Here is a 26879-nt window from a genome sequence, read left to right as displayed (position 1 = left end):
CTTTTATGCCTTTCGTTCTCGACCAGGGTATGATGAAGAGCAGAGGGATAAGGGAACTGTGTTCTTGGGTTGGGGGGTGATGGCACGGATAGTTTGAGTTGATGATATGATACCAATGACTAGTCAAGGTTCCAACCGTAGACCTCTTTTGCCTTGTGTTAATTAATCATGGTGACAAGGTCGGGGAGGTTGCAGTGGTCGAGTCTTTGTACAGAGTGCATACGTAGCTTAGGCGTCAAGGCTGAGCTGTTCAGGGGCTGAGGGGCTCAGGGGGCTAGAGAGACTTGGGCTATTTATTGCTGAAGCCTCAAGTTCCAACCCCGCCGTGGAACTGCACATAACCCGCCACTCACTGTCCCTTACGAGTACGATAACTACTTCGCAGTGATTGTAATTCTCTGCATAAACATCTAGAATATTGTTGTGCTTGTATACCTATATGTAAAATGTATCCCGTATGTGATACATACACACAACTTATATCCGAGGGCGTTTTCTCTTCCAGACCTTGACGGGCATCTCACCCAACAGCCAATTCATGGTCTCCAACCTCTGAATCTCCCACTGGGGATGAGGCAGAGCAAATTCATAGCGGCGCAGCACAGACGCCAACAAGACCGTCTGTTCCAAGTAGGAAATATTGCGGCCGATGCAACCACGCGCGCCGGTTGAGAAGGCGAGGAAATACGGCTGGAGATTCTTGCCTTCCTCGCCGAGCCACCTTTCAGGGATGAACTGGTCGGCTTGGGGGAAGACCGACTCGATTCGGTGCGCGACCAGGGCCGATATGCCGACAGTGACCCCTCCGGCGACATAGTCTCCCATGATGTCCGTGCCTCCAGGCGGAGTTTCACGCGAGAGCGACTGGGTGTTGGGAGGAGCCAAACGCAGTGATTCATCCAGACAGGCGCGCAGGTATGGGAGATGTTTGACTCGGTCATAGGGCACAACCACGGTCTGGCTTGGCTCGTCGTCGTCATCGTCGTCGCCCAGAGCAGCGTCGAGCTCGTTGACCAGGATTTTCATCACCTTGGGGTTCTTGAGGAGTTGGTACATGACGTTCGCCATGGCAATAGCCGTGGTGGCGCTGCCGGCATTCATCATGATGCTGATCTCGGCCACGATCTCGCCCCATTCGAGGTTGTTCGGCTTGCCGTTCTTATCTTCCATGAGTGCTTGGAAGAAATCGTCCAATTGTTCTCCGGCACGGTACCGTTCCAGGCGCCGGTGTGCTAGCTCCAGCGGAATCCCGTCCCAGTCGGTCGCGAACTTGCCCATCCTGCCATAGAAGGGGATCACGTTGGCGATCTTGTTGATCAATGGGTACCACTCATATGGCCAGATCAGTAGGGATTGCTTGCGACCGGTTTGGTCCAAGCAGTCTCGGAAGTTGCATTGGTATGTGGTGCCGTTGGTCCTGCGGCCGATCACTCTGTCGTGGCCCGCGTCAAGAAGCCCAAACTTTTCAGACAAGCCAATGTCGGCGATGGCGTCGATGGTGAAGAAGTTTGTCCACGCTCGATAGTCCACCTTCAGGTCCGCTGGATCTGGAATCCGTCTCTCCTGTGACATGGGAGCCGTACAACACTTGTCAAAGTGAGCAATGAGTCTCGCTGTCGTGTCGGCGACTTTGTGTTCCCACCCCTCCAGGTTTTTCAGCGCGTAGGCCGAGGACAGCACCTTGCGTTTGCGTGCATGATCTGGTTTGTTGATGACATCGGCCAGGTGAAAGTGCGATCCGGCGGCCAGAGCGTAGAGAGCGTCCTTGGTGCACTTTGTACTGTGGCCATAAATGTCCCTGATTGCTCGTGTATCTGCGTATGACAGTGTATTTGGACCGGTCCGGATGACTGCGTGTTTCTTGTGAAGTTGAGAGAGATAGGTCGATCGGGCTCCTCCATGCGCGACTATCATGAACGGAATCGAACTGATGCCAGATAGCGGATGCATATTGGGGAATTTGCGCAGTCCTGGACAGTCAGTTGGCCAAGGCACACCCAGGGAGGAGAGTGGGACAAACCTTTGGCATCATGAAAGTACACAATGATCGGGTATACCACAAAGTATAGTAGGCAGCAGGTTCCCAGAAGGATGGTTCTGGGAGCGGCTGCAATTGCGTCCATCTTGTCGACAGCTCTGGAACGCAGGCCTGATCAAGCCTCTGCTCAGGCAAGGAGATGTAGTCAATGTGATCAGTCCTGTATCTGGTCCTGCTTCAGGATCTTTAAATACAACATTGCGGCATCCCAGATTCCAACAACCCTCCCCATGCACGTACCCAGGTGGGCCCATCATATCGCATTCAGACCCTCTAGACGCCGGAATTGATGTCGGCTTGCAAGCGAGCACAAGACCTGGGATTGAAAGAGTGGGACGAAGGGCGAAGGACTTACCAAAAACGGCAATCTTTCTCCGGTCGTGCAGTGCACACAAGACACATGGCTGAAGGAAATTTATTCCGATGTATCCACGTATAGGGCACCCAAGTCGCGTCCAACGTAGCCGAGGTTATCAAAGAGGCCAAAGGCTGGTGCAATTCCCAAGTCAAGCAGTGGACAGCAGGTTCAAGAGCGTACACAGTTGTTGAAGAAACAACCATGCTGCTCTACATCCGCCACTGTTCCTGGAGATCGCGCAGGATATGTGCCGTCTGCCAGCCCATTTGTGTCTTCAACCGCGTAAGAAAGTCGAGCGCCGCTTCTTGCTCTCTAGGGTCGGTCAGATACATGCCGCCTGGATGTAAAGTCACTCAGTTAAAAAGTGCGTCCAGGTCACATCCGGAACTAAGCTTACAAGCTGACAGGATATGTGATGCTTGAAGCATGGCGGTGGTGACGTGATCATTGCTGACTGCAAGACCAATTGCCAGTCGGAGATTCTCCCGGACAGTAGCCTAGAATGAGAATCCTCTTTAGTTCATGATGCTGGATCAATGGGCAGAAGAGGACGGACCTCGGAGGCTCTCCTAAGCCGCAGGGCGTCAAAGCTCAACCTTGACAGACGGGGATCATAGATGGCAAGGACAATCTTGGCTAGATAGTAATGCTGCAACCCGACGACTGGCGATGGTGAGCTGACATACGGTAGGGGTTTGTAAGGGACTTGTCTTACCCTGTGCGGGATCACACACAAACACCTCTGGCCAAACACTGCGCCGCGGAGAACTTGAGACTGGGATACCCGGACTCTCCATGAACAACGGCGCAAAGTGCCATGGCTTGCACAAGTTCCATGCCTTGACGTCTGCATCTAACTCGTGCCATGTGTCAATGGACAATTGTTGCTCGCCTTCGGGCCGGATGACTTGTGTCAGGATGATTGCGAATATAAAAATGATGCGGTTCGCCCACGACTCATCGTCCGAGTTTTGAAAGACATTTGAGTGGCGGTAGTTGGTAAGGTTGATGGTCAGCGGATGCTGCGAGGTGAGGCAGATATAGATATGCTGTCGCAGGGAGACCCAGCTAGCCGACTCGCGTAGGCCACCGTCGGCAGCAAACGACGCTATCGAATTCAAGAGCCGAGTCGTGCCGAACAGGTGGCATCTCTCGTCATTGTCTGGGAGCAGGTCATGGTCAGTATCGCTTATGCGTTCATGTCTGTACCGCCGTCTTCTAGGCTCGGGGCTCACCCGACAGTTCCTCATGCGTCCTCAGCAATATCACTGCTGCAAGAAGGTTTTCATCGAAATGACTCAACGGATCTTCCAGGGCTGTGATTAGAATGCGAAGACACTCGCTCACGTAGTGCGGTGATTCGCTATCCTCTGAACCAGCTAGCAGGCTCAAGTGGCGTGAGGACACCGCGAAGATGGCATTCTTAATGACGGGATATTGTGCTGCTCGTCTGGGAATTTCCCTGCCAAAGTGACGTTGCTTGTCGCACGAATCGAACTGGAAATGATGATACATTATCATCTGAAAATTAAGCCTGGGTTAGGTACGCGAATTACCTGTAGCGAGAGATGGGTAATGTAGTGATGCAGTAGGTGCGCTTCGTGGAGACTTTTGAAGGGCCACGATGCGCTTATCCCACAATTCAGCGAGGCTGTATCAGATCCTGCGCCGAATAGGACAGGCGAGCGCCGAGTGTTCGGAAATCGGCCGGAACCTTGTGCTATCGAAAGGCTGACAGACGCAGGGGATGATGTGGGGAAAAGAGAGTCGGGGCTGTGATGCTGTTGGTTGGAACGAGGGATTGGGCGGTGGTGAGACTCATGAGCATCAGACGACGACGTCGAATATGGTTCAACTGGGAGATCTAGCTGAGTGTTCGAGGCACTGGTCGGAATCAGAGGTCTCAAAGTCTGCAACGGTTCGTTATCATCTTTGTTCCCCTCGTCCTCCTGTTCCATATCAAGGTCGATTCTCTCGTGACTCTCGTCCTTGTGGTCCAAGGGCACGAAGCGCACTATATGTTTCCTCGAGGTCAACCAACATCTGTCTCATGCCGCATGCTTCCTGGCCCTGGCCCACCTACCTTCCGACGGAACATCGACCCAAACCTGCAGAGAGGTGTGTCTCAAGTCGTGTTTGACTCTTCTTCCACCGATGGTCTTGAGGCGAACCGACGTCACCGGGCGAAAATGCAGGGCTGTGTCGCGGAGGCACTCTCGCTGAGCTTCGATGCATTTCTGGCATTTCTGGAGACCCGGCAGCCTGACGCCTCGACGGGGTAAGACTGCAACCGCGAGGTTTCCACTCAGGAGACTTACACTTCACATGGAGATCACGACAACGCTGACTGACGGATCTATTTGTCAGTACTGGGTGGTCAAGTCACTCACGGGAGTATTCTCAGACTGACCATCCGCTTCTCGCACGCATGGCCGGTTTACGGCGTCAATATGCAGGGCTGGCAACAGCGGGAAGAACGAGAAGCACAAGAAGAATAAGGAGAATGAGAAGGAGTGAGAAGAGGAAGTCAAGCCCGCGTTTTGCGAGGATGGAACGGTACCTAAGGCAACAGAAGGGAGGGAAGTATGGAGAAGCGGGGGAAGGGGAAGGGCGCATCGTCCAAACAGGCAGCCAATTCCGCGGAGGAAATTGCCCCAGATGGATTGACAGCTCCTGCGCCGTGCCAACGCCAACGCCAACGACAACGACAACGACAACTGTATTTCTCAACGAACGCATACAAAAGGTACCTGGTAGTACCTACTACCTACCTACTTACCTATAAGAGACTAAGAGACAGACTCAGACTCAGAAAACTTCCCAATCACATCCCCCCACCTACCGCATGCGCCCAGCGAGATGCAGATGCACCGTCCGATCTGGTGAACAGCTCCGGCAGCCATGGTCGCCCTCGGCCAGGCCAATCTGCCCCCCTGTGAATCATCCTCCTATGCTCGCCGCCGCAGAACGTCTCTTCACTGACCCGTGCCCTCCGTAGGAACCAGAGCCCCCGCTTCACCATCAGCTGGATCACTTTGCAGTCGGCTTTGGCAGCAGTGTGTCGTCCGTTTTCCATGCACTCCGGATCTATGCACGGCCAGGTCTTCTCCAATGCCAGCGTGATGATACGAAGACCGTGGGCGAGATATGTGGATCGCTCCAGTGACGTGAGCGACGTCTCCATCACCGGACCCTTCCTGGCCAACTTCTGCCACCGCGTCCTTTGGCTGTTGGGTTTCAGGTGAAAGGTCGAGTGCAACTTGCTCTGATCTTTGTACCCCAGAGTCAGACCGCGCTTCAAGTAGCTGAGAGCCAGGCCGAACGAATCCAAATCCAGGAAACCGTCAATGGCTACACCAGCGTCTTTCAACGCGATGTGGTGCTCAAAGACCGCCTTGAACATCTCCACGTCGGCCATGAGCCGAGCCATATCGTCGACAATGCCTCTTCCATGGCATCCCGCGTCACCCCAGTTGAGCAATCCGGGAGGACCAGAGGCAGCTCCGTGCTCACGCTGTATGCTGACAAAGACAGACTCGAAATCGCAGTTTCCGTGACTGAAGAACTATTCATCTGGAAGAATTGGCCGCGTCGAGTCAGCCGTTAGTGCCTCACAAATATCGTTCAACTCGGTGGGGTTCGCAAACAGGGATGGCCAATCCTTGATACGGTCTTGCATCTGGGTAATTGCTTCCTGGATCCTCCTTGTTACGTGCTCCGATCTTCCTTCTGTGGCGTTGGACAGGTTTGGGATGGACCGCTTGAGTCGCTGGGCGGTCTTGGGATTGTGTACCCTGGCAAGAAATTCGCCGACCCTATGGCCCACAGATGTGAAGAACAGCTGGGATGCGACCTCGCAGCCCACGAGTGCCCGAATTGCAGCCCCCAGTTCAGCGTCTACAGTCCCGGATTTCTCCCCGGAACAGATGCACCTGAACAACGTGGACAAAGTGCAGAGGTCCTTGAAGTAGGATGTAGTCAGGACGCCTGCCGTGGCATCGTATAATAGTGGCTCTGGAATTCTCACACCGCTCTTTTTTTTAATGTCATGCAAAAGACCATCAATGCGAGAAGTTGACTGGCTTCGTGGAGGGCAGATTGAGAGGAATCTAATCAAGAGGTTCTGTGGTGAATGTCGTGGATATTCTGGCAGGGCAAACAATGACAGTGCTGAGTATTCGACTTGCTATAGAGTACATTAGCATTCGCCCTGACATGAGTGACCGGTCTGTCTTGATTGGCACGGGAGACTGGTGTCCGCAGCAAGAAGAGGTAGAGCATGGTTCGGGTCGAGCCACTTACCAGAGGAGTTGCCTCGTTGTTATCTTCATCTGCGGGCAACAGCTGATGATTTGCGAAGTAAGTGAGCATCATATTCTGATGGCCGGGAAAGGTCCCGAAATTCTGGGCGATATTTTGCCCGAGATCAGATGCCTGATGGAGTTCCTTCCGCGCGCTGACTGTGATGGAAAAAGGCCGACGAGAGATCTCCTTGTATGTGTATCGGTGTGCTGCATCAACCGAGTGGAGGTAGGCGATAAAGTCGAAGTCTGACGGGGAGGCATTTGCCCTTTCAGCGGTATCATGGGTATTGGCCGGCACCTCAAGACTAATTGGAGTGAGTGACATGATTGGAGACGAGGGACTTGCACAAGGAATGGGAAAAACTATGCTGAAGATGTAAGAAAGCAAAGAAAGATGCCAAAGATGTGATAGCTCAGTAATGTTGAAGATAACAGATGTTGGTGCCAATGTGATGAGTGTGGTGAGAAGAAGAAAGGAGAAGGACGGAGAGAGAAGAGAGACGCGAGAAGAGGATATTTCAAGGGTCGAGGGAGAGCAGGGAGCACCTGATGACAGGAAGTCACCACCATGTTGTCCAGAAGGAGAGAACCAGGCCTTGCGTGCGGAAGGTAGGAGCAGTCCTGGCACACATTTGGGGATGGCCATTGTTCCTAGTTGCTGCTATGGGCCAAGATAGCTGCTCTCCCAGGATGATCTTCCATAGCATCATTTTATTTGACCATGCATGCAGGCTGAAACAGGATTGAATTGGATCTATTCGTCGCCAAGTCGGCTGCCCAAAGAAATCAGATGTAGCCGCTGAGAAGGCCTGCGTCCGATTTGATGCTCGAGGCACTTTATTGTCATCAATCCGAGTGCCACGCCCGAAAAAGGGGCGGCCTATGCTGCCTTCCCGCAGAGCTGGCATTTCAGGGGCCACTAGACCATGATGAATCCATGACTTCGTTTGCATCCCAACAAGAGACACTCGTCGTCCATTACCGCAATGGCGTATTATGATTTGCGAGAGTATTTGGCTTTTCCGATGGAGAAAGGAACATAACGGTATTTGATCATGTGTTGAATTTGTCGTCTCACTGCGGTAGTGTCAGCGCTGGGCCCAGATCGATCCTAGGATTCTTCCAGAGTACTAACTTGTCAGGGAAAACAGGATCAGCCAGTACATGACCAAAACAGGCCAGAAGACCGGCAAGTTAAAGATCTCGAACCAACTGCAGACGAAGCTGATGGCCACGGCTCGGGTCGCTGAGTGCCAGAACTTGAACTCCGGCAACCTTCTGATAAAGGGTCGGAATTCATCATCCTGCTTGGTGGGTAAAGCCGATCCTTCACCGTCCTCGAGACCTTCATCTTGTGACAGGCTTGGATCGAACTTCGGTTGAAGAAAGGCCAGAAATAGGTTCAGCAAGTAGATGCCGAGGCAGTATGCGACGATGTACCAGCCTTGCGCGAAGACGATCCGAAGAAAGAAGAGCACGAGGACTACGCCGGTCGCAGTCCAACGGTAGGTAGTGTAGGGGGTTGATTTGTCGAGGTAGGTTTGGTATTGCTGTGCAAGGATCAATTAGCCAAAAGATGCGCGTAATCTGTCGCATTAGTCGCATACCCTCATCAGCTTATTGCTCTGGGTGGTGATCGCGTCAAAAGGCGTCGTGTCGGGCTCCGGTCCATCCATTGCGGCGACGCGTGTAGGCAGCGAGGAGGAGACGTAGGGTCTGCGCATGCGCTGGCTGGTGTGCCTGCGAGTGGACAAGCAGAGATAAGACACACGGAAAAGAGCAGTGTCGCTCGCGAAATATCCCCAGGAAACCGGTGTAAAGGAGCGACAAAAATAGAGTGAAAGTCTGCAAGTTCAAGCTGTTGAGGCACCGCAGTTCGTTGAAGCCACGTCTTAATTTTCTCTCATGAACCACAACGCGGCGGCGGCCTGCGCCCCAAAAGCAGCTCAGCTCTTCAGGGGAGGCAGCCACCATTTCCCGGAGGTAAGTTAATCCGCCCCGGCGGGCCAAAGGCGAATCATCGGTCTTGGCCATGATCCGCGGAATCGTAACCGAGGATGACGGTTGTTCACGGCGCAGATCGTAGACTGCAGAACTGCAGACCAGGACTGCTGGTGCGTCGGGGTGTTGATTGTGATGTTGAGCCTCAACGACTAGATGTGGTGAAGATTACTTGTCAGCTCTTGTCTATGCATGCAGTATCGACCATGGCTTCACTCAGATTTCTCTCGCGTCCCGTCATTGCTTTGACCTCTTCCGCGCCCCGAACTCTCCCTCGGCTGGTCCGATTCCAATCCACGTCGAGCAGTTACGAAAACATTCTGGTGTCAACCCCTAAGCCGGGTGTCGGACTGAGTGCGTGCTTCGGACCTTGAGCTCTCAGTTGTCTGCGAATCTGTCTCAATGAACAGGGTGCTAACCTCCTCTTTCTCTGCCAGTCACCTTGAACCGACCGCGAGCCCTAAATGCACTTTCCAGTGCCCTCTTTACGGAACTGAATGACGCACTCAAGAAGCTCGAAGATGACAAAGAGATAGGTGCCATAGTGTTGACGGGAAGTGACAAGGCATTTGCAGGTACGCTCTGAGGACAGGTCAATCGAGTCAAAGAACAATCACAGACTGACGGCACACGTCCAACAGCTGGTGCGGACATCAAGGAGATGGCACCTCTCACCTTCTCCGAGGCCTACGCAAAGAACTTCATTGCACCATGGTCCTTCCTGACTACTATCCGAAAGCCTATCATAGCTGCAGTTTCTGGCCATGCCCTGGGAGGTGGGTGCGAGCTGGCAATGATGTGCGATATTCTGTACTGCACCAAGACAGCCAACTTTGGTCAGCCGGAGATCAAACTTGGAACCATTCCCGGCGCTGGAGGATCTCAACGGCTTACTGCGGCAATCGGCAAGAGCAAGGCCATGGAACTGATTCTGACGGGGAACAACTTCAGCGGAGAGGAGGCAGAGAAGCATGGTCTGGCAGCGCGGGCATTTGACGGCGGGAACAAGGAGGTTCTGGAGGGCGCCTTGGAGACTGCGGCCAAGATTGCCAGCTACTCGCAGATTGCTGTCGTGGCGGCCAAGGAGGTTGTCAACAAGAGTCAAGATCTGGGTGTCAGAGAGGGTGTCGAGTACGAGCGGCGTATCTTCCACGCGCTCTTTGGCAGCCAGGACCAGAAGATCGGGATGAAGGCATTCGCTGAGAAGAAGAAGCCGGAATGGTCTCACTCGTGAACACCTGCAAGATACGCAATGGGCATAATAGCAAAAACACCTGTGTCAGGAGCTTGAGTGGTATACAGTATAAGGATATATTGAGCCACATCGGTCGAATACGGAGGCTTGTTCACACCGTCTAATTCAAAATCTCGAGGGCTGATAGCCTTGGTTGAAAGATGCCGATGGGGCTTACACATTCTATCCAAGTCATGCTCCGATGTCTGCCCAAATCCAGCGTAGGGATTTCTACCCGTCGTGTAATATTTCCTGCTATGTTGAAGCAGTCTTCCCATTTCGGCCTCTAGTGAAGTGAAGCATACTGCCTCACCCACGAGGCTGCCTGCACAATATAGATCAAAGACGCAGATTTCTCCTCAACAATCGCAGCTGCACATATAGGCTCTGACCTGATGTATGTTGGTAGCATCTTCACGTCTTAGCTTGTGCTCTGTATTGCATGGATATAGTTCCGCTTGCGGGGCTAGAAACCCATAACTACAAAACCCAACCTACGACACTAACGGTTCTTACCGACTATGAGGCAAGGTTAACTCCAATGCGTGAGATTTTTTGCTAATTCAGTCGGCTGCGGTTCGATTCAGTGTTGTCTTGCAAGACTTTACGGCTCGTGTGTGTGAAATCTTGGTGGGCAGAACGTGGGTGATTCTGCCGCACCCACGCTGTGCCTCTCTCCTCGCCTTTCCACCAAATTGACCTCCTACCGACGTTTCCGAACCTTACATGAGCCTATCTTGCCTCGCACGATTCGTTGTACGGGTCGTTCTAAGTCCCCACCAGCGTTCACAGGACGGCGCATGCTGATGTGAGGAATGAAAAGGGATCTGCGGTGGCCTGGCCCTTATCTCTACTGCTACACTCAGTCACGGAAGAATTGGGACTTGCAGATGAGACGAACACCGAGCATAACTCACAAACCAGGGTGACGCCATGGGTTCCTACAGGCTCGTTCATTAGCATCCTGCATGGCTAGATACTCCGTACTCTGGGGTCGCTTTTTCCATGGGCCACTTGCACAGACTGCCGCCACGCTCCTTCCCATCACCTCGTGACATTGTCGGTTTGCTCGATTCGTGCCGGTCGGTGCCAATGCTACCAAGGTATAGCCACTATCGCGAGGGACATAACGATGGAGGACGAGCCTGCTGAGCTGAAGCTGTGCTCGGCTCACCATCCTACAATTCAGATTTCAGGCGCCCCATTCAGCCCGGGTCTTCTGGAGGATGACTGCACAAGGGGCCCATATTTGGCCCGATCGGCCGATTTATGGAACGCCCGTACACAGGCATTTGCAACGGAGTTGGGAAGTCGATGGAGGTTGCGCCGCAATACGGACGAAGCGGCGTTACGGAGAGGATCGAGAGCAAAAGCCGCCAGCATGCCCCCTGCCTACCTAGCTAAGGTGGATACATATCTCGCCAACGAGCAGCATCTTACAGGCTCCAAGTCACTCTCAATTCTGTACGGATATCTTCTACCAGTAACGAGTCGAGAGAGAGGAGGGGTTAGGATAGACCTCATGGTTCACGTTGTATTCGTGTGGTGTGTGGACAGGGTACGTTCAAACGTGGCCAATCCTAGCCCACCCAGCTGCCAGCTTCAGGTACCAGGCGGCCGCATGTGGAGATAAGGGAGGGTATGCCATGGAGATGTGTCAGCGAAACTTCACTTACAACCGCAGTCGTCTAGTTGCTGACAGTTCATCACTAGAACGGATGCTCTGGGCCCATCAAGAGTGGTAGGTTCACCAGGACCAGCATGGCAAGTTTGTTAGATGATTCAAAGCCTCCTTGCGCCACCCGGCATCGTCGTCAAATGCTCGTTAGGCGTACCACCTGCTGGGACGATCAGCTTACTCCCAAGAAGAGCATTATCTCCAATTTGCGAGGGGCGACCAGTCCCGAGTCCCCAGGATGCTCTCGGCGTAAGTTTTAACCCTCTCCAGCTTGGTGGATCTTCTCACTTTTACTACTAAGAGCATACCCGCGTCATTCATCCTGCGTCAGGCGTCTCGAGAGAAACCATAATGGAACGATTACTAAATGGAGGCCAAGGATGTATGGGGGAGATGCCGTGAGATCGGCCCTGCTGCCCTTATATAAAGCGGCCTGCCTTCCCTGGGTTCCTTCGAAATGGATACGTTACAGCAATAGTCGTCTTTATTGATCAAGAGGAACTCCCGATTACTGATACTCTCAACGATGGCGCCAACAGCCACGGTCACAGCCGACAATGCTTCAAGCGAGGGATACAAGCCCAAGCACATCGAGGACCGCCTCTTCATCAACGGAGAGTTCGTTCCTTCGATTTCGGGCAAAAGATTCGACATCGTCAACCCAGCCACGGAGAAGTTCGCCGCTTCCGTGTACGAGGCTGGCGCCGAGGATGTCGACGTCGCCGTCAAGGCTGCCCAAGAGGCGTTCCCGGCCTGGTCTGCGCTCTCTGCTGCTGAGCGAGGCGGATACTTGAACAAGTTGGCCGACGCCATCGAAAACAACCTTGATGAGATTGGATACCTCGAGGCCATCAGCATGGGCAAACCATACGTCGGCGACTGTGAGACACAACCCCAAGAAGAAGGTCAAGATTGAGGACGCCTTCACTAACATGGTGCAGTCTTGAACGCTTTCGGTGTACAATTCCTAAGATATTTCGCAAACAAGGCCCTGGACGTTGCCGGAGACTCGTCATTGAACTCGGCCAACATGGTCAATCTCACGTTCCGGCAACCATTCGGGGTCTGCGGCGCCATCATCCCCTGGAACGGGCCTCTTCTCATGCTCATCAACAAGATCGGCCCTGCGCTTGCCACCGGCAACACTCTCGTGCTCAAGTCGTCGGAGAAATCACCGCTCTCGAGCCTCGTCGTTGGTCGACTCGCCCAAGAGATCGGTCTACCAAAGGGGGTATTGAACATCGTCAGTGGCTATGGCCGGCCCTGCGGTGAAGCCATTGCGAAACACATGGACATTCGAAAGGTCTCCTTCACCGGGTCCGTCATCGCGGGGCGAGCGGTCAAAAAGGCGGCGGCCGAATCCAACTTGAAAAACGTGACTCTGGAGCTGGGAGGAAAGAGTCCTCTCATCGTGTTCGAGGATGCCGATCTTGCAAAGGCCGTTCCGGCCGCGGCATTCTCGATCCTGGCCAACTCGGGTCAGGCGTGCATTGCCAGCTCGAGGGTGTACGTGCACAGCGCGATCTCCGACCGCTTCTTGGAGGCCATGAAGACGGCCATGGTGCAGATGGGCGTGTCGGGCGACCCTCTGGCTGCAGGGACCAAGCGAGGCCCCCAGGTCGACAAGCTCCAGTTCGACCGGATCATGTCGTACCTCAACTACGCCAAAGAGAACAAGTTAGACATCCCCGTCGGCGGCAACCGCGAAGGAAGCACGGGTTACTACATCGAGCCGACCATCATTGCCAACGCACCCGAGGACTCCAAGGTGATGAGGGAGGAGATCTTCGGCCCCGTCGTCTGCGTCAACACCTTCTCCGACGAAGCCGAGGTGCTGAAGCGCGCCAACGACACCGAGTACGGCCTGTACGCCAGCGTCTTCACCAAGGACGTCTCGCGCGCCTTGCGCGTCGCCAAGGCTCTGGAGGCCGGCTCCGTCGGCGTCAATTGCACCAGTCCCACCATGGCCATTGACCTGCCCTTCGGTGGCTGGAAGCAGAGCGGTGATGGACGCGAGTTGAGCAAGTACGCCACCGACTACTGGACCGAGCTGAAGAGCGTGTTTATCTCGTTGTGAACGACGTGCGATGTTGACCTTTAATTACATAAACGTAGACTATACTTGTGTGACTGATATACTATGGTATGCCATAAACCGCACTAGGTGCAGTCTACAGTACTCGTACCTCGTCCATCACCACCATGTCGTCGGTGTCTTTCCCACACACAATGCATGTACTGTATTCCACAAAACGGTGGTGTGGTCTCTGGCAGGTCGCATTCGCCATTCATTTCGTAGTTCCGACAGGGCGGGAAGGCCATGTTGACATGTTCTGATCAGTGAGTGCTTCGGTGATTGAGCCGGAAGCTGCCGCATCTGTCACTGTTCACCTCCTGATGCCGTGGCCTCAAACCTCATTTTCTCATCATGAGAGTCAATCTGCTTTTAGGCCAACTCTGGCTACTGCGAGCAGTTGAAGCTGTAGGTACCAATACTCTTCTCAATCCACTCCCTCTTCAAGCCTGGTATGTTCCATCCCAGCGCTGAAGGTAGCCTCATCCCCTCCATATGTGGGAGGCATCCTCAATCCAACCCCATTGGTATATCTGGCCATGGCCTCGTTCACATCCCACACCGGCACTCGATCAAGCAAGAACCTCACCACGTCGAAGTCGGCTCCTCCGCTGGCACGTCCCTTGGCTCCTTTGCCTTTGTTGGCAGCCCGCTTGGTGCCAGTTGTTAAGACGCTTAGGCTCCGCTGCCTTTGAAGCCCCTTCTCGTATTTGATGGCCATGTTTTTGGACATGGTCATGGTAGCAAACACGCTGGACCACATGACTTGTTTGAATCCCAACCTTTGAATTTCAAGGCCCATGTACCCAGGCGTCACCAGGATAATCTTCCGGTAAGCAACTGCATGGTTAGAATATTGTTCCAGCATTCGAGCGAAGCCGTTGTCGAGGCAAGCGGCGACAAAGACGGCATGGCAATTTGGGGTAGACAGATAGAGGTGGAAGTTTTCTGGTGGTCCAACATGTTAGCCAGTCCGGCCAGTCAAGCGTCGCCATCTTTCAATCGCCATACCTCTGATCTTGTCGTCGGCTCTCTCCTTGCCCCTGCCCGCGTCAAAGTAATCAAAGAGTGGCATCTTCTCGGTGAATTGGACGGCAAAGTCCTTCAAGGCGACCTGCTTAGACCTCGCTCGCTTGCGGCCAAGGAGCTGTCCCTCATACCCAAAGTTGCAGAAGACGCGAGTGATGACTTTCGAGGTGATCGGAATGGTTCCATCCTGCTTCGTTATATATTTGATGACTTCATTTCGGATCCTTGTCGCCGCCAGACCGCCAGGCTCGCTTCGATCTGATTCAGAGTGCCCGGCGAGATGATTGGAGTTCAAGAAGAGGTCCGGGTTCCACTGTTGATGACAGACTTAGAAAAGGAACGCCCCTCAAATTCATGGTGTACTCACCTTGTAAGCATCACCGTCCACCAGAACCACAACAAAAGGCTGGGCTGGAAGAGGAGCGTCTTGACTCTGGGCCTCGAGAGGATTGATGGGTTGCTGTTGTGCGTTCGAAGTGCACTGGAAATATTCGAGGTCAAGCTGCATGTCGACCATCCGCCGCTCAAGAGAACGCGCGTGTCTGGTCATGGTCTCCAAAGAGCCTGTTTCCTTGTCGAGTCTTGCTTGCAGCTTGGTCGTGAGCGCTTTCTGCTTTTTGATTGTAACTTGCTCCTGCTGGCTCTGTGCACGATGTTTCACGATCTTGTCCTTTTCCCTCGCCAGCTGGGACTGTAGCTCCTCGTTTGTCTCCCTCAACGTCACCACAGACCCCTTAAGTTCGTGGATTTCGACGCGGTCTTTTTCAATTTGAAGATTCGCTTGCTCAAAAAGATGACATGCGTATTCCAGTTCACGCTGAAGAGCCTCCACCCTGTCCGCAATTGTTTCAATGTCTGGAGGGTCACCTGGGGCAGGAATCTCTGGTGGGTGAACCACCTCGTCTGCATCATCATGGTCGCCCTCCCGCGGAGCCTTGAACGTAGGAAACCAAGAAGACAAAGGCATGATGGGCGGGACTAGAGAGTACAAGGAAGTACGGTTTCAATGAAAGTAGTCTGAACTTGGCACTGTAGGATTCTCAGCCAAAGCGGTGAATCAACCTCCTGCCTGCGCTTGTCGTTGTCGTTGTCCTCGTCCTCGTTCTCGTCGTCTTTACGACAAGAAGACGTGGCAAAGTTACCAGCGCCGTCAACAGTGGATTCCTCACCAGTCCGTCGAGATTTGCCGTCACCTGAAGACTGCGGCGAGAGGTCTAGACGTGTCCAACGAGGTTACGCCTGGAAGGAGAGGCTGGCAGTTGTCACCGATCCGACCTTCAGCGTATTGTTCACGACTGATAGTACATGGCATAGTCTGTCGAGGATGAATCACAGAGACAGAATCACAGTCACAGAATCATTTCCAAGCATGAACACTGGGCGCTGGTTGCTGGTTGCGGGGCAGGTTTTCCGGTGCACGTGACATCAGCCATCCGTCTCAGCCTCCTTGATGATTTCCACCACGGCTATGGAATTACCACCCACTGTTTGATATTACTCGGTAACAATACCGGCACCGACAACTCACGCCCTACCGACTGCAGGCAAAGTGTCAAATAGGGACACAGACAGAGACCGTCATGAGGTGCGAGCATCCTGTTGTTGTATTCAATAGCACCATGGTCCATAGCAGTCGCAGATAGTTGGGCACCGCCTTTGATAGCTGGCCATCTGCAAAGCATCAAAGCAGCCCAGAGAGTCTGTCATCGCGATCAGAACCCCCTGCCACTGGCCGCCATCCGTTCAAGACTGGGCACGGCGTTGAAATTACCAACTCCCATTCCCCCGTTCACAACGCCTCCGGTCATTGTTCCCATTGCGCCCGCATGCATGGTCCGGTTGCCCATACTTGGTTGTTCTTCCAGATCCTCGTATCTCAACGTGTAGATCCGTCGGACCTTCTTCCATAGCTTGGTGTCCCACCAGATGTAGTATCCTTGTTCGCTGACTTTGTCGTCTAACAGGACCGGGCTAGGCGATGCGTCGTCCCGTGTAAGCCATTGTTTCTCTCTCATGTGGTACCGCCATTTCCTCGCCACCAATTCCTGAGCTACCAGCATCTGTGTGTAGTCCCGAGGCATTGTATAAAATATGAAGAAGAGGGTTTCGTCCATGAATCCGTTGATTCGGCTTGCCAGGGGGGAAATCTTTTTGACCGTGTAACAGTCCGGTATGGTGTATTCAGAGTCCAGCGGTCGCAAAGGCTGAGCGTTTGGTTCGGCCCAAGGCCCGGCATACGTGACCAGGAGGGGTTCCTGAGAGCTCATGTTGATGCCCAGTGTCGACAGATCTACTCCCTTCATGATACTCCTCGCGGCTGGGCTGGCATTCTCCTGCTCGGCGATGTATCCCTTCATCCCAAACTTTTCTCGTTCTGTCATGCCGGCAAAGATGGCGTCCATGGATTGTTCTGGTCTTGCACCCGACTCTCGGTCCAGAAAAAGATCCCTGGACTGTAGTGCTACCGATTGTGACGGCGAGTCTTGTGAGTAGTCTTTGTTCTGAATCCTCCCATCCTGCCCTAAGAATCTATCTTGCCCTATCACGGCATTCAGACTCTGCAGCATGGGTGACCGAGCTGGAACATGTCAGCAAGACGAATGCCTACATATTTGGCGAGCTTACAGATATGAGTTTGTCCTGAAGGAGATGTGACTCTGCTTATGTCGCGGGAAATTCCATCATTCTGCTGATTCGGTGGTCGTTGCACTAGTCCAGGCGGTCCGCCGGGTATTTGATTTGATCGACGTACCGGCTGCGACGATTCAGAAGAAAACTCCATCGGCGCATTTCGCGAATACGTGTCTGTAGGATACATCCCGTCGAGATTGGTGCTCGCCGACTGTGGCTGCTGCTGCTGTTGTTGTCGAGTCTGCCCGTGGGAACGTGACGATTGGAGCTGCTGTCTCTGGCCTTGCTCGCTTTGAGGGGGGCCGGTCTGCCAAGCACTAGAGCCGACACTGTGATTCTGCGACTGTAGACCAGCGTTGTTTAAACTAGGGAAGCTATGGTCAGAACGTTAGCGGAAAGGGTGTCTGCTGATAGTTGAGACAGTAGATGCAGCTTACGAGGAGGATGACAGATCGAGTTGGGCGTTCGTCCTGGAGTTCATAGCTTGCGCCCAATTTTCCGGTGCAAGGGAATCGCGGGCGGGATGAGAGCTATTTGAAGCTCCTGAAATACCAGATTGCGCCCACGAGCCTACCAACGGGTCAGTCAAGATCACAAGTGCAGTTTTGCACGGTCATACCAGGCTTGTTTGTGAGCATTCTTCCGTTGCTAGGGGTTCGAGATTGCGCGGGTTGGTTTGTATTGTTCACTGCCGGAAGTGGACGTGTTTGTCCTGTTGAAGCGGGTTAGTCAACTGCCATAATCATTTGCGTAACGACGAGAATAGCAGAGCGTTTGGGTCAAAAACACTGGGCGATAAGGGTCCAATATCCCGGCGTAGGGTCATCGCAACGCGTGTAGCGAGACTTTCGAGTCAGTCTCTGCGGAAAGCCGTGGACAAAGCTTGGAGCATTCGGCATATGGTTGCAAACCCATGGTAGGAGAATCTTGTTTTGTGTACCACTGGGGTGGTGGTTCCAGGAAACGGCGATTTGAGAGGACGGTTTCTGTGAGATTGATGCAGATTCCGAAGATTTGATGATTCCAGGAAACGAGAAAGCTTGGGGTTTGATATCATATGTGTTGCTGCAGTCGCGCAATCAAACTCGAGATCTCGCACGGGGAGCCTGCCATTTCCAGCGACCGAGCAAAGACCGAGCAAAGGTCAGGGAGAAACCAGCCCATCTGATGCATGGGGGCGCTGCTCCGAGACCTTACGAGCGGGCGAGAGATATCGGAAGAGGCATGACCTGTGTCGCATCGTGGTCGTCGGACCGGGCTGGCCGCGGTCTGAGATGGTCGAAAGTCCATGTAATTGAGCATCGTGAGGGCTCAGTGTGTTTGTTTGGTACTCGCAACATATATTGTAGTCGACTCGTCGCGATTGCGCCTCGCTCCTGGGTGATCCTGTTCGCAGGGTGCAGCATTGTGGCGAACCAAGTTGCGCATTGAGATGCCTCTAATCTCAGACCCCCAATGCTTCCAGTACGATATGTACCTCCTCTTCAGATCCCCAATTGATCATTTGTTTCACGGAGGATGAATCGCGCGCGCCAGGTATTGGAATTGGAACGATCCGATCGCCTTGTCCGTGCTGGGGTTGATGCAAGAGAGTGCAGAAAGAAATGCGAACGCACCTTGTCGGTCCATGCCGAGTCCTTCAGCCTCGGGCCAATTCCGTTTCAGCTGTACAGCAGCTCTCGCGAATATGAACTCGGGTGGGTGTTGTGGCGATGACAGTGTACGATAGGGTTGTCTTTCAGCAGCGCTCCAAGCGGACGTGGTCGTGGTCGTTGTCGTGAAGGTGAACTGCGCTCCGGAGTTCAGATGCGGATTCTAGATGCGGATTGCAGGCCTTGGCAGCACGAGTTGTGAAACTGCAGCCACCAGCATTGGCCACTGTCCATTCAAAAACACCACCTAAGCAGACTACTACATAGTACAGAGTACTACCATTACTACCACCACCACCACTATCCACTCCTATTATTGCCACATGCACATGCGTGTCCTCTTCCTTAGGCCCGTGGGGAACTCAGGGTTCAACCCGATAAAGGCGGCCGATGCGCACGCGATCTTGGGTACCTTACAGCAGATGCCCACCGTCACAACAGGCACAGGCCAAAAGTACAATGCATCCACCAGGCAATCCAGTGTCCGGGCATCACGTCGGGGACAATCATGGTCAAATCAGAATTCTATCTTCTGTTATTCGATCCCCGAGAAAATGCTACATCAACCATTACCTGGCATGCAAAGCTATCCTTGATCTTCAGTAGGCTGTAAGGCAGATGCTCCAAATGCAACCAAACTCCAGGCTGGCAGCATGCATCAAATCAACAGGCCGATGGCCAACTCGACATTGCCATCGACCTGTCTCAATGCTGCAATTGCTTCCTCCCGGGAGAATCCCAATTCTGTGATTTTGGCGATTGATTCGGGGGTGATCGGCTGCGACGGGCCAAAATTACCGTGTCCTGCTGCTGCTGCTTGTGACGAAGAGGGCTGGGTTGGTGCAACGTTGCTGCTTGGCCCTGCTTTGGACTGCTCGCCTGTTGATGATGCTGAAGTTCCTGGCTCAACGGTGCCTGTGGTCGTGCCAATCGTGCTTCCGTCCGGCCCTTCAACCTTGGGCTCTTTTTCCAGGATATCCTCCATCATTTTAGGTATCTCATTCTCGGGCAAGAAAGATATCTCGTCATCATGGACACGTAAGCAGTTCTTTTTCAGGTCAATGCACATCTGATGCCGCTTGAGCATGTCGAGACCAAGCAGTAGATCCACATCCTTGCCTTCCATCACTGTGAAGCTGCTGGCTAAGTTGTACTGCCCGATCTGGATTTCGGCCGAGTGCACCCGCCCAAGGATGGTCGCAGTGCCCACCCCTCTGGCTATACCGCCGTACCGTTTATCGATTAATCGGAGGATTCCGCACCGCTCGGCGGCGGATGGAGACATGATAGTTGTTTGCGCGCCGGAGTCCACGAACGCCTTTATAGGGACATTGTTGACTGTGACATCGATGTAAAGCATCGTAACTCTGCCAAAAGCTGGAGACGAGTCAGCATTCTGCCCAATGTTTGCCGTTGGGATGACTGACATTCTGGGTTTTCCTCCATGGCCTTCTGCAAATTTTCCGCAACCCGTTGTTGCCGGATGATCTCCTCGATCTTCTGCTGTGCCTCGACATTGAAAGGGTCGGCTTCTAGTAGGGCGACTTGTTCCTCCTTCTCCCGCTGGACCTGCTCGTATTGTCTTTGTCTTATCCTCCACAAATCCTGGAATTTTTGAGGGTCGGAACAAGCAGCTGCCAGCTCAGGATCTTGTCTTCGGCACTCGGCCATAACAACGGGGTCACCCAAGATACGCAGTCTCGCTTGCTCCGGGTCGCTACCGCTCTGTGACCTCTGAGCGGATTGGCCAGCGGTATGTTCTTGAGCGGGACGTCTGCTAGACCTTGCGCTTCGAACGGCCATGGCTAAAACACCCCCTTCTTGAATATTCAGTTGAGCTAAGCTTTTAGAGGTATCTGTGACCGGTCGCCCATCTTGTAAGAAGTGTTGTGCGGACGGAGGAACGTTGATCTCAGCTTCGACGAAGGCTTTGATGTCGTTGAGGGTCATGTCAGGGCCGACGTCGAGGCTAATGAAATCAGATTGGAGGTCTATATCAGAGACGACAATTGATATTGAGATACGCCTAGCAGAAGATCAGGTCATGGGCATCATCAGGACACAGACTGCACATACATTGTTGTGAGCGAGTGGGGGTCAACGGCCAACAAAGTGTTGCTTTACGAGCGTATTGGGTTTCAAAGTGCAAGAATGGTATTGTTGAACAAGGATATGATCAGTAAATTCATGGGAAAATCACAGCGTCGCCCAAGAATGATTTCTCATCATGGGTGAAATGGACGTTGGTAGAAACACGTTCTTTTTCCAGGCAGTTCTGATGACGCGCTTTACCGGAAGTCCGTGGTACAGCAAGTAGCCTCGCCGCCTTTGGCACAACACCCCGCCCAAGGTTTCATTAGAGTGCATCGTTAACTGGTTTCAGGGTGCAGTGGCGCTTAACTTCAGTTAAGCATAAACTGTCCCTGCACGGACATCCACCCCTAAGGCTTGACAGATGGGCCCTGGGTGACAGAAGACTACTTTGGAGAAAACACATGGAGTTACCATGTAGAACAAGCTGTCCCTCCCGTTGGGGAAACTGTCGTATATTAAGGAAAGTATGCTTCTTAAGCAGAAAACACCTTCATTGTAGCTTAGGTACCTAGTAGGTAAGGTATCTGATTTCTGAAAAGCCAATAATAGCGCCTGATTGTTTAGAAGTGGCTGAAGCAGAAGTGTTCCTGCAGATCAGGACCCGGGCGGCTGCCGTTCGGCTGTCTTAGGCTGTCTTAGGCTGTCTTAGGCAGCGGCCTCACCGAGATAGGCGTCCTTAGCCCTCCGTAAAAATGCCTACCGCCTATAACATACCACCTGGGGAGACCTGGGCCAGCAGCCCCCATGCCTGTCGTGTGCCGTTTTCCTCATTTCCACCTAAGCCTGCGCTCCCGGCTGGCTTTGACATGACTCTCATGGTTTTCATGTGCCCACCGCTCGATTCCTTATTGTTTACGGTAAATGAGCATCTGTCGTCCTCACGTTGTCAGTTAAAGACATAACTCAGATTTTCTTTTCCAGCCGGACTGCATCTGTTGTTGTTTCTCCTCTGTTCTTGCCTCCTCCGACCCTAGCCCAACGCAGTCAGCAAATTCTGGACCCTCATTTGGCCTGGGGAATTTTTTTTCCTTTTCTTCGCTTTGACAGACCTGTCCAAACTGTTCGTCTAGCCCGCATCGAGCAAGAAACGACATTTCACATCCGTCAACACCGCCAATCTTGTGCGACCCCAACGGGTCTCCTATTGCTCCTCTTAAAGAACCCTGCAGACCTCGCTTCGCGACAGTGAGCGATTAATCATCGGACGGGAGCAGACAGTATGAGCCAATCAGATCAGCCTGCCGATCTCAAAAGCCCTGCCAAGGGCAGACCCCAAAGTGGTCAATCCTCACAAGACGAAGATGGCTTCATTGATATTCAGCACGCCGACACCGACGTCGACATGCAAGACAGTAATCGGAACGCTCAAACTAATTCATCTCGCCAGCTAGAGCTGCATAGGTACGGCAATAATCCTGACGACGCTGATGATGTTGTGGAATCCGAAGAAGATTCAGAAGACGATCGGGACCCTATCGCCAACCACCCCTTGTTGAGCATGCTTACCGGCCGCCTGGGCGCTCGCCGACGAGGTTCGACCCATAAATGGGACCATCTACATCCCGAAAATCAAGTTTTGTCGGTATCCAACGTGGATCAGTGCACTGCCCTTGAAAATGAGGCGTTTCCACCCGAAGAGAGGGCAAGTCGGGAGAAGGTACGGTACCCTTTCATCAATCTGTGCAACAATGGCCTTTAGGCTCTATTAGACTTTATATGTCAGCTTTGATATTGACGTTCGCTCTATAGTTTCAATACCGGCTCACCCGGTGCCCCGAATTGAGTTTGGGTTTGTTCACCCAGCCTACCAAGGCAGAGGCGGAAAGACTGTCGTCTCCTCCTCAACGAAGACTGATGGCACATGTCATCGCCACCAGAAGTCCATCACCCAGTGTGACTGAAGCTTCCATGGAGATCCCTCCGAACTGGAGAACGCGTCGATCGTCGCTGCCAGAAAAGGGCGGCGACGAACCTGTTGGCCATCAGGACTTTGGCGGGACAATTTGCGTTCATTCACTTGCAGTCGCTCCTGAGTTTCAGAAGATGGGGCTAGGTAACGTCCTGATGAAGTGTTACATTCAGCGCATGAAAGACTCCAAGATCGCGGATCGGATAGCCCTTCTTGCCCATGATCGCTTGATACCATTCTACGCCCGACTTGGCTTTGAAAACATGGGACGAAGCTCCGTTACCTCCTGCGGTGGGAATTGGAACAATTTGGTAAGTACAACCGCCATCGCAGTTCACTGTCAACTGGCATTCTGACTAGCCGACAGGTACTCGAGTTCACGGGAGATGATGATGATGATTGAACGCATGCCATGCTCTCACGTACGTCTCACGGATGGATACTCTGAGCACGGTGGGTGGGTTTGGCAAATTGGTGGGGGGGGCCTTCGCTCTCATGCGGATTTGGGGTGGCTGGATGAGAACTTCCTGGTGGATAGTCCGCTGAGGAGCAGCGTGGGATCTCCTGCGATTGTTCTAGTATAAGTTCGAAGAGACGACTTGTGACTATTATGCAGAGTCAACCCCATGTCCTATGTCCTGGGGCGCATGGGCTCGGGGGTTTGAACAGAACAGCAAATCGAGTACTCTGTAAGGTAGCTTTCTTGCCCACCAACTCTCAAAGCTGTTGATTCTCCGCGGTGGTAATTTTCAGCCACCCACTCATACTGTAATTGTACTCGTAATTACAGTGTACGCAACTCGGATCCGAGGCGCGATTGCTCTAACATTGCACCGCCACTGGCACTTCGGCAACCTGGAAGCTTTAGCCACCTCAGCCACCCAGCCATACAACCGGGATTCCCGCACTGGCAGTACACTGTACAGTAATAATTCCCAGGCTAGAGGCTAGAAGCGACCCCTCGCTTCCCGCTCGTGGTCGCTTCGGAACACCCGGTTTTGCCCATCATCGCCCGATGCAAGAGTGCAAGAGTGACGACTTTCACCTCGCAAACACCACACTCCTCCTCCACAGTCAAGATTAATGATACGTGGCAACTGCCTCTCTGTGAACACTTCCTGCTGCAGCCTACATTTGACGTCTTCGATATAACCTGTCCGTCCAGCGGCACAAGACAATCCAGTCGTCTCACCATTCCTATCAGTGCGCGACGAGACCCGGCGCTGATCCGGACCTGCTCCCCAAACCCATCACATCACCTTAACTGGCACGACGTTATTGAGCAACATTTGGTCACAGCCCTTCGGGACACCACTAGGGCTTAAGGCAGTGAACACCATTGCTTATCACTGTGGGCGAAAGAGCAACCAAAGAGCTATACATGGTCTTGCTGCAGAGAAATTCTGGATAAGGCAAAAGCTGGAAGGAGCGCGGAAGACAGCGGTTTGTCCTGTTCTCGGGCGAAGCCTATCATAGACGGCATTTACCACTTCATCAGTCTACCTGAGCAGTATAAGTCACTGTCTGCTCTGTTCCGACGCCACCAGAGGTCTTCATTTAGACCCTCGCACGCCCAGTTCCCATCCTGATATCATGCCGACCAACCGACCCTTCTTCGCAAACTTCTTCTCTGCCTTCCGGGCTCGGACCAATCCTACATTCCAGGCCAAATCAAGCGTAACATACGATGCCGTTTCGCCAGGGTCACTTGTTGCGTCCGCACATGTCTCCACGACCAATGCGACGGTGACCTCGTCAGGCACCAGGTCAATCACGACCAGATCAGCAGCGGAGACATCCACAACTTCGTCACAGCCACACGCCTCCCTCACCTCGTCTACGAAGCCCAGTACGACCAGCGCACCCCTACCCTTTTCCTCAAATCCGAGTTCCCATCGATACGCAACCCCCCTCTCGAGATCACCGGGGACGAGCTCACCGGGCGGCCCTCATTCGCACTCCCACACAAACGCTAACATGTCCATGTCGCCACCGGGGACATCAACACCGATGACTAGAGGACGGCAACGGAGAGGAAGCGATAGCTCCAATTCTTCTGGGGGATTTATCGACGCTCTAGGACCGGAAAAATGGTACATTGGTGGCCGGAATGCGGCTGGCGAAGAAACGTTCTACAAGCTGGGCCTGGTCACCGGAGGGGCTGGGAGGAGGGTACGCAGTCTAGATCGGTTGAGTCTCTGAGCTCGGAGCTAGGTTAGATTGCTGAGGGACAGCGGTGATGAATGACCACTATGGGTCCGGCTTGTCTGTATGCCGTGCACTCCATACAAAAGCCAAACGAGGCTGCGAACTGTATATGGCAGTAGATGGTACTTCCACATCTATTCTAAAGGCGATCCCGTCATTGTCGCATTTAGGCGTGGGAATCGACGGCCGGTCCCGCGAACTGGGTACGAGATTCGGGATCTGGGATCATGGGGTCTGGGCAAGGCGTCAAAGGCGTTGATGGATGGAGGTCTAAAATAGCCACTCATGCAGAAGGCTGCCAGCAGGTTTGATAGGTCGGGGCGTATCAAATGCTTGACATGCTGACCTTTGCGGAATGAGTCTGGAGGAAGAACACGAAAGTACGTGACGACAGGTCCCAGCTCACCCAAGGCAATCAAGCTTGTGTCTTGCTTTTTCCCTTGTCCAAGGTCCTACGCACGTTCTATGCTAGTTCGCTCAGTCTCAGCTTCTCGGTCTCAAGACAAACTGAAAGGAAGGGCGGAACACGGAGGGACAGAGAGCGGTACGCGGTCAAGTGGTGTATTGGAAGCAGTGGCACCCTCGAATATATCAGATTCAAGGGAGAAGATCAGATTGCAATGACGGTGAGGCGTTGTATGCAATGTATCCGTATGTGACCTGTATCTTCGGACGGTGAAGTGCTTGATGAGACGTCTGCGCCTGCGCAGCGCATGGCTATGTCGGCTGCCCACTTTGTCCCCTCATCCCTCGGCCGACGCCTGGAGCTGTTCGGATGGGGTGTTCCGGTAGTGCCTGTTAGAGCCCATGACGGCTGAAATAACGTAGCACCAGCTACGTATTCTGTGCTCTCTCTCCACGCTCCACGCTCCACCTCCCATTGTAGTACGTACCTTACAGTTGTACCTACTCCGTACACATGCTCGTACTCTGTAACAGATACCTAAGGCACCAGGTAGTAAACGATAACAGTCTGAAGAACTAGCCCTCAGGGCCGCGATCCTGCTCCATCGCCTTATAAGTTAGCCCTCGCTTTTTGACTTCGGTTGTTGTTGCCCCATACTGTAGGCTATTTATCGCCTGTCACTGACTGCACCCAATCTCGTCAAGACGCTCCACGGCTAAGCAGTCCTCTCTGGGGCTAGGGGTGTCTTTAGGGGCTTAGGGGCTTGGGGGCCCCTACTAAGGCCTCCTTAGCCTTCGCTCCAGGGCCCGTAAGCCCCGAACAAACCTGCAGTCGCCTATAATTACGTATGTCTGCCACTCGGCCTACTCAATAGTACGCCGTTACGGAGTATCCGTACAGCGAGTATCCGTACGGAGTACACGCTCCCGGACCTGAAGAGTTGAAATTCTCCTGTTGGTGACCATCATCTTCTTCGACATACCATCGTATCATCAGACCATCATACCATACATATCCGTACACTCCTTCGCTAACCGCCTCTCAATTTGTCCTTCAGTATAAACCTTGTTGACTGTTGCTGCTGGCTCCAGTCCCGCCCGCATTCTTTCAATCTCCGCCGCCTTATCCATACACCTGGGATCATTCGGCGCATCTCGTCTACCACAGGGGGGCTTCCGCGTAGACCCTTGTCTTTCTTCTGACTCTGACTGGTCCGACCTACGACACGCAAGTCAGTAACCACCAACTCCTGCTTTTCCTGGC

At 53.2% G+C, this 26879-nt stretch overlaps 12 protein-coding genes across 12 annotated transcripts; 4 read left to right on the top strand and 8 right to left on the bottom strand.

Moving 5' to 3' along the window:
• Nucleotides 1-477: 477 nt before the first annotated feature.
• A1O3_00760 (cytochrome P450 oxidoreductase) lies at nucleotides 478-2123 on the bottom strand (the record flags this gene model as incomplete). The annotated part of the gene is made up of 2 exons (XM_007730910.1): nucleotides 478-1970; nucleotides 2021-2123. The coding sequence occupies 2 exons, from the start codon at nucleotides 2121-2123 to the stop codon at nucleotides 478-480; spliced, it is 1596 nt and encodes a 531-aa protein (XP_007729100.1).
• Nucleotides 2124-2605: 482 nt separating this feature from the next.
• A1O3_00759 (uncharacterized protein) lies at nucleotides 2606-3911 on the bottom strand (the record flags this gene model as incomplete). The annotated part of the gene is made up of 5 exons (XM_007730909.1): nucleotides 2606-2733; nucleotides 2794-2893; nucleotides 2953-3059; nucleotides 3112-3558; nucleotides 3632-3911. The coding sequence occupies 5 exons, from the start codon at nucleotides 3909-3911 to the stop codon at nucleotides 2606-2608; spliced, it is 1062 nt and encodes a 353-aa protein (XP_007729099.1).
• A 1309-nt stretch (nucleotides 3912-5220) lies between these two features.
• On the bottom strand, nucleotides 5221-5826 carry A1O3_00758 (uncharacterized protein; the record flags this gene model as incomplete). The annotated part of the gene is made up of 1 exon (XM_007730908.1): nucleotides 5221-5826. One exon carries the CDS (start codon nucleotides 5824-5826, stop codon nucleotides 5221-5223), a length of 606 nt encoding a protein of 201 aa, XP_007729098.1.
• Nucleotides 5827-5961: 135 nt separating this feature from the next.
• Nucleotides 5962-7025, bottom strand: A1O3_00757 (uncharacterized protein; the record flags this gene model as incomplete). Its single annotated transcript, XM_007730907.1, has 2 exons — nucleotides 5962-6582; nucleotides 6699-7025. 2 exons carry the CDS (start codon nucleotides 7023-7025, stop codon nucleotides 5962-5964), a joined length of 948 nt encoding a protein of 315 aa, XP_007729097.1.
• Nucleotides 7026-7694: 669 nt separating this feature from the next.
• On the bottom strand, nucleotides 7695-8376 carry A1O3_00756 (uncharacterized protein; the record flags this gene model as incomplete). The annotated part of the gene is made up of 3 exons (XM_007730906.1): nucleotides 7695-7777; nucleotides 7836-8250; nucleotides 8308-8376. The coding sequence occupies 3 exons, from the start codon at nucleotides 8374-8376 to the stop codon at nucleotides 7695-7697; spliced, it is 567 nt and encodes a 188-aa protein (XP_007729096.1).
• A 531-nt stretch (nucleotides 8377-8907) lies between these two features.
• A1O3_00755 (enoyl-CoA hydratase) lies at nucleotides 8908-9935 on the top strand (the record flags this gene model as incomplete). Its single annotated transcript, XM_007730905.1, has 3 exons — nucleotides 8908-9055; nucleotides 9139-9276; nucleotides 9343-9935. The coding sequence occupies 3 exons, from the start codon at nucleotides 8908-8910 to the stop codon at nucleotides 9933-9935; spliced, it is 879 nt and encodes a 292-aa protein (XP_007729095.1).
• Nucleotides 9936-12139: 2204 nt separating this feature from the next.
• Nucleotides 12140-13690, top strand: A1O3_00754 (uncharacterized protein; the record flags this gene model as incomplete). The annotated part of the gene is made up of 2 exons (XM_007730904.1): nucleotides 12140-12494; nucleotides 12555-13690. The coding sequence occupies 2 exons, from the start codon at nucleotides 12140-12142 to the stop codon at nucleotides 13688-13690; spliced, it is 1491 nt and encodes a 496-aa protein (XP_007729094.1).
• Nucleotides 13691-14114: 424 nt separating this feature from the next.
• On the bottom strand, nucleotides 14115-15683 carry A1O3_00753 (uncharacterized protein; the record flags this gene model as incomplete). The annotated part of the gene is made up of 3 exons (XM_007730903.1): nucleotides 14115-14635; nucleotides 14699-15029; nucleotides 15084-15683. 3 exons carry the CDS (start codon nucleotides 15681-15683, stop codon nucleotides 14115-14117), a joined length of 1452 nt encoding a protein of 483 aa, XP_007729093.1.
• A 745-nt stretch (nucleotides 15684-16428) lies between these two features.
• Nucleotides 16429-17828, bottom strand: A1O3_00752 (uncharacterized protein; the record flags this gene model as incomplete). The annotated part of the gene is made up of 3 exons (XM_007730902.1): nucleotides 16429-17294; nucleotides 17342-17721; nucleotides 17785-17828. 3 exons carry the CDS (start codon nucleotides 17826-17828, stop codon nucleotides 16429-16431), a joined length of 1290 nt encoding a protein of 429 aa, XP_007729092.1.
• A 1829-nt stretch (nucleotides 17829-19657) lies between these two features.
• Nucleotides 19658-20949, bottom strand: A1O3_00751 (uncharacterized protein; the record flags this gene model as incomplete). Its single annotated transcript, XM_007730901.1, has 2 exons — nucleotides 19658-20376; nucleotides 20427-20949. 2 exons carry the CDS (start codon nucleotides 20947-20949, stop codon nucleotides 19658-19660), a joined length of 1242 nt encoding a protein of 413 aa, XP_007729091.1.
• A 1363-nt stretch (nucleotides 20950-22312) lies between these two features.
• Nucleotides 22313-23358, top strand: A1O3_00750 (uncharacterized protein; the record flags this gene model as incomplete). Its single annotated transcript, XM_007730900.1, has 2 exons — nucleotides 22313-22750; nucleotides 22843-23358. 2 exons carry the CDS (start codon nucleotides 22313-22315, stop codon nucleotides 23356-23358), a joined length of 954 nt encoding a protein of 317 aa, XP_007729090.1.
• A 1237-nt stretch (nucleotides 23359-24595) lies between these two features.
• On the top strand, nucleotides 24596-25204 carry A1O3_00749 (uncharacterized protein; the record flags this gene model as incomplete). The annotated part of the gene is made up of 1 exon (XM_007730899.1): nucleotides 24596-25204. One exon carries the CDS (start codon nucleotides 24596-24598, stop codon nucleotides 25202-25204), a length of 609 nt encoding a protein of 202 aa, XP_007729089.1.
• Nucleotides 25205-26879: the final 1675 nt, after the last annotated feature.

This window comes from Capronia epimyces, assembly GCF_000585565.1.
Source record: "Capronia epimyces CBS 606.96 chromosome Unknown aczIQ-supercont1.1, whole genome shotgun sequence".
Lineage (NCBI taxonomy): Eukaryota > Fungi > Ascomycota > Eurotiomycetes > Chaetothyriales > Herpotrichiellaceae > Capronia > Capronia epimyces.
The sequence above is the reverse complement of the archived record's forward strand: the minus strand, read 5'-3'. Positions and strand labels throughout refer to the sequence as shown.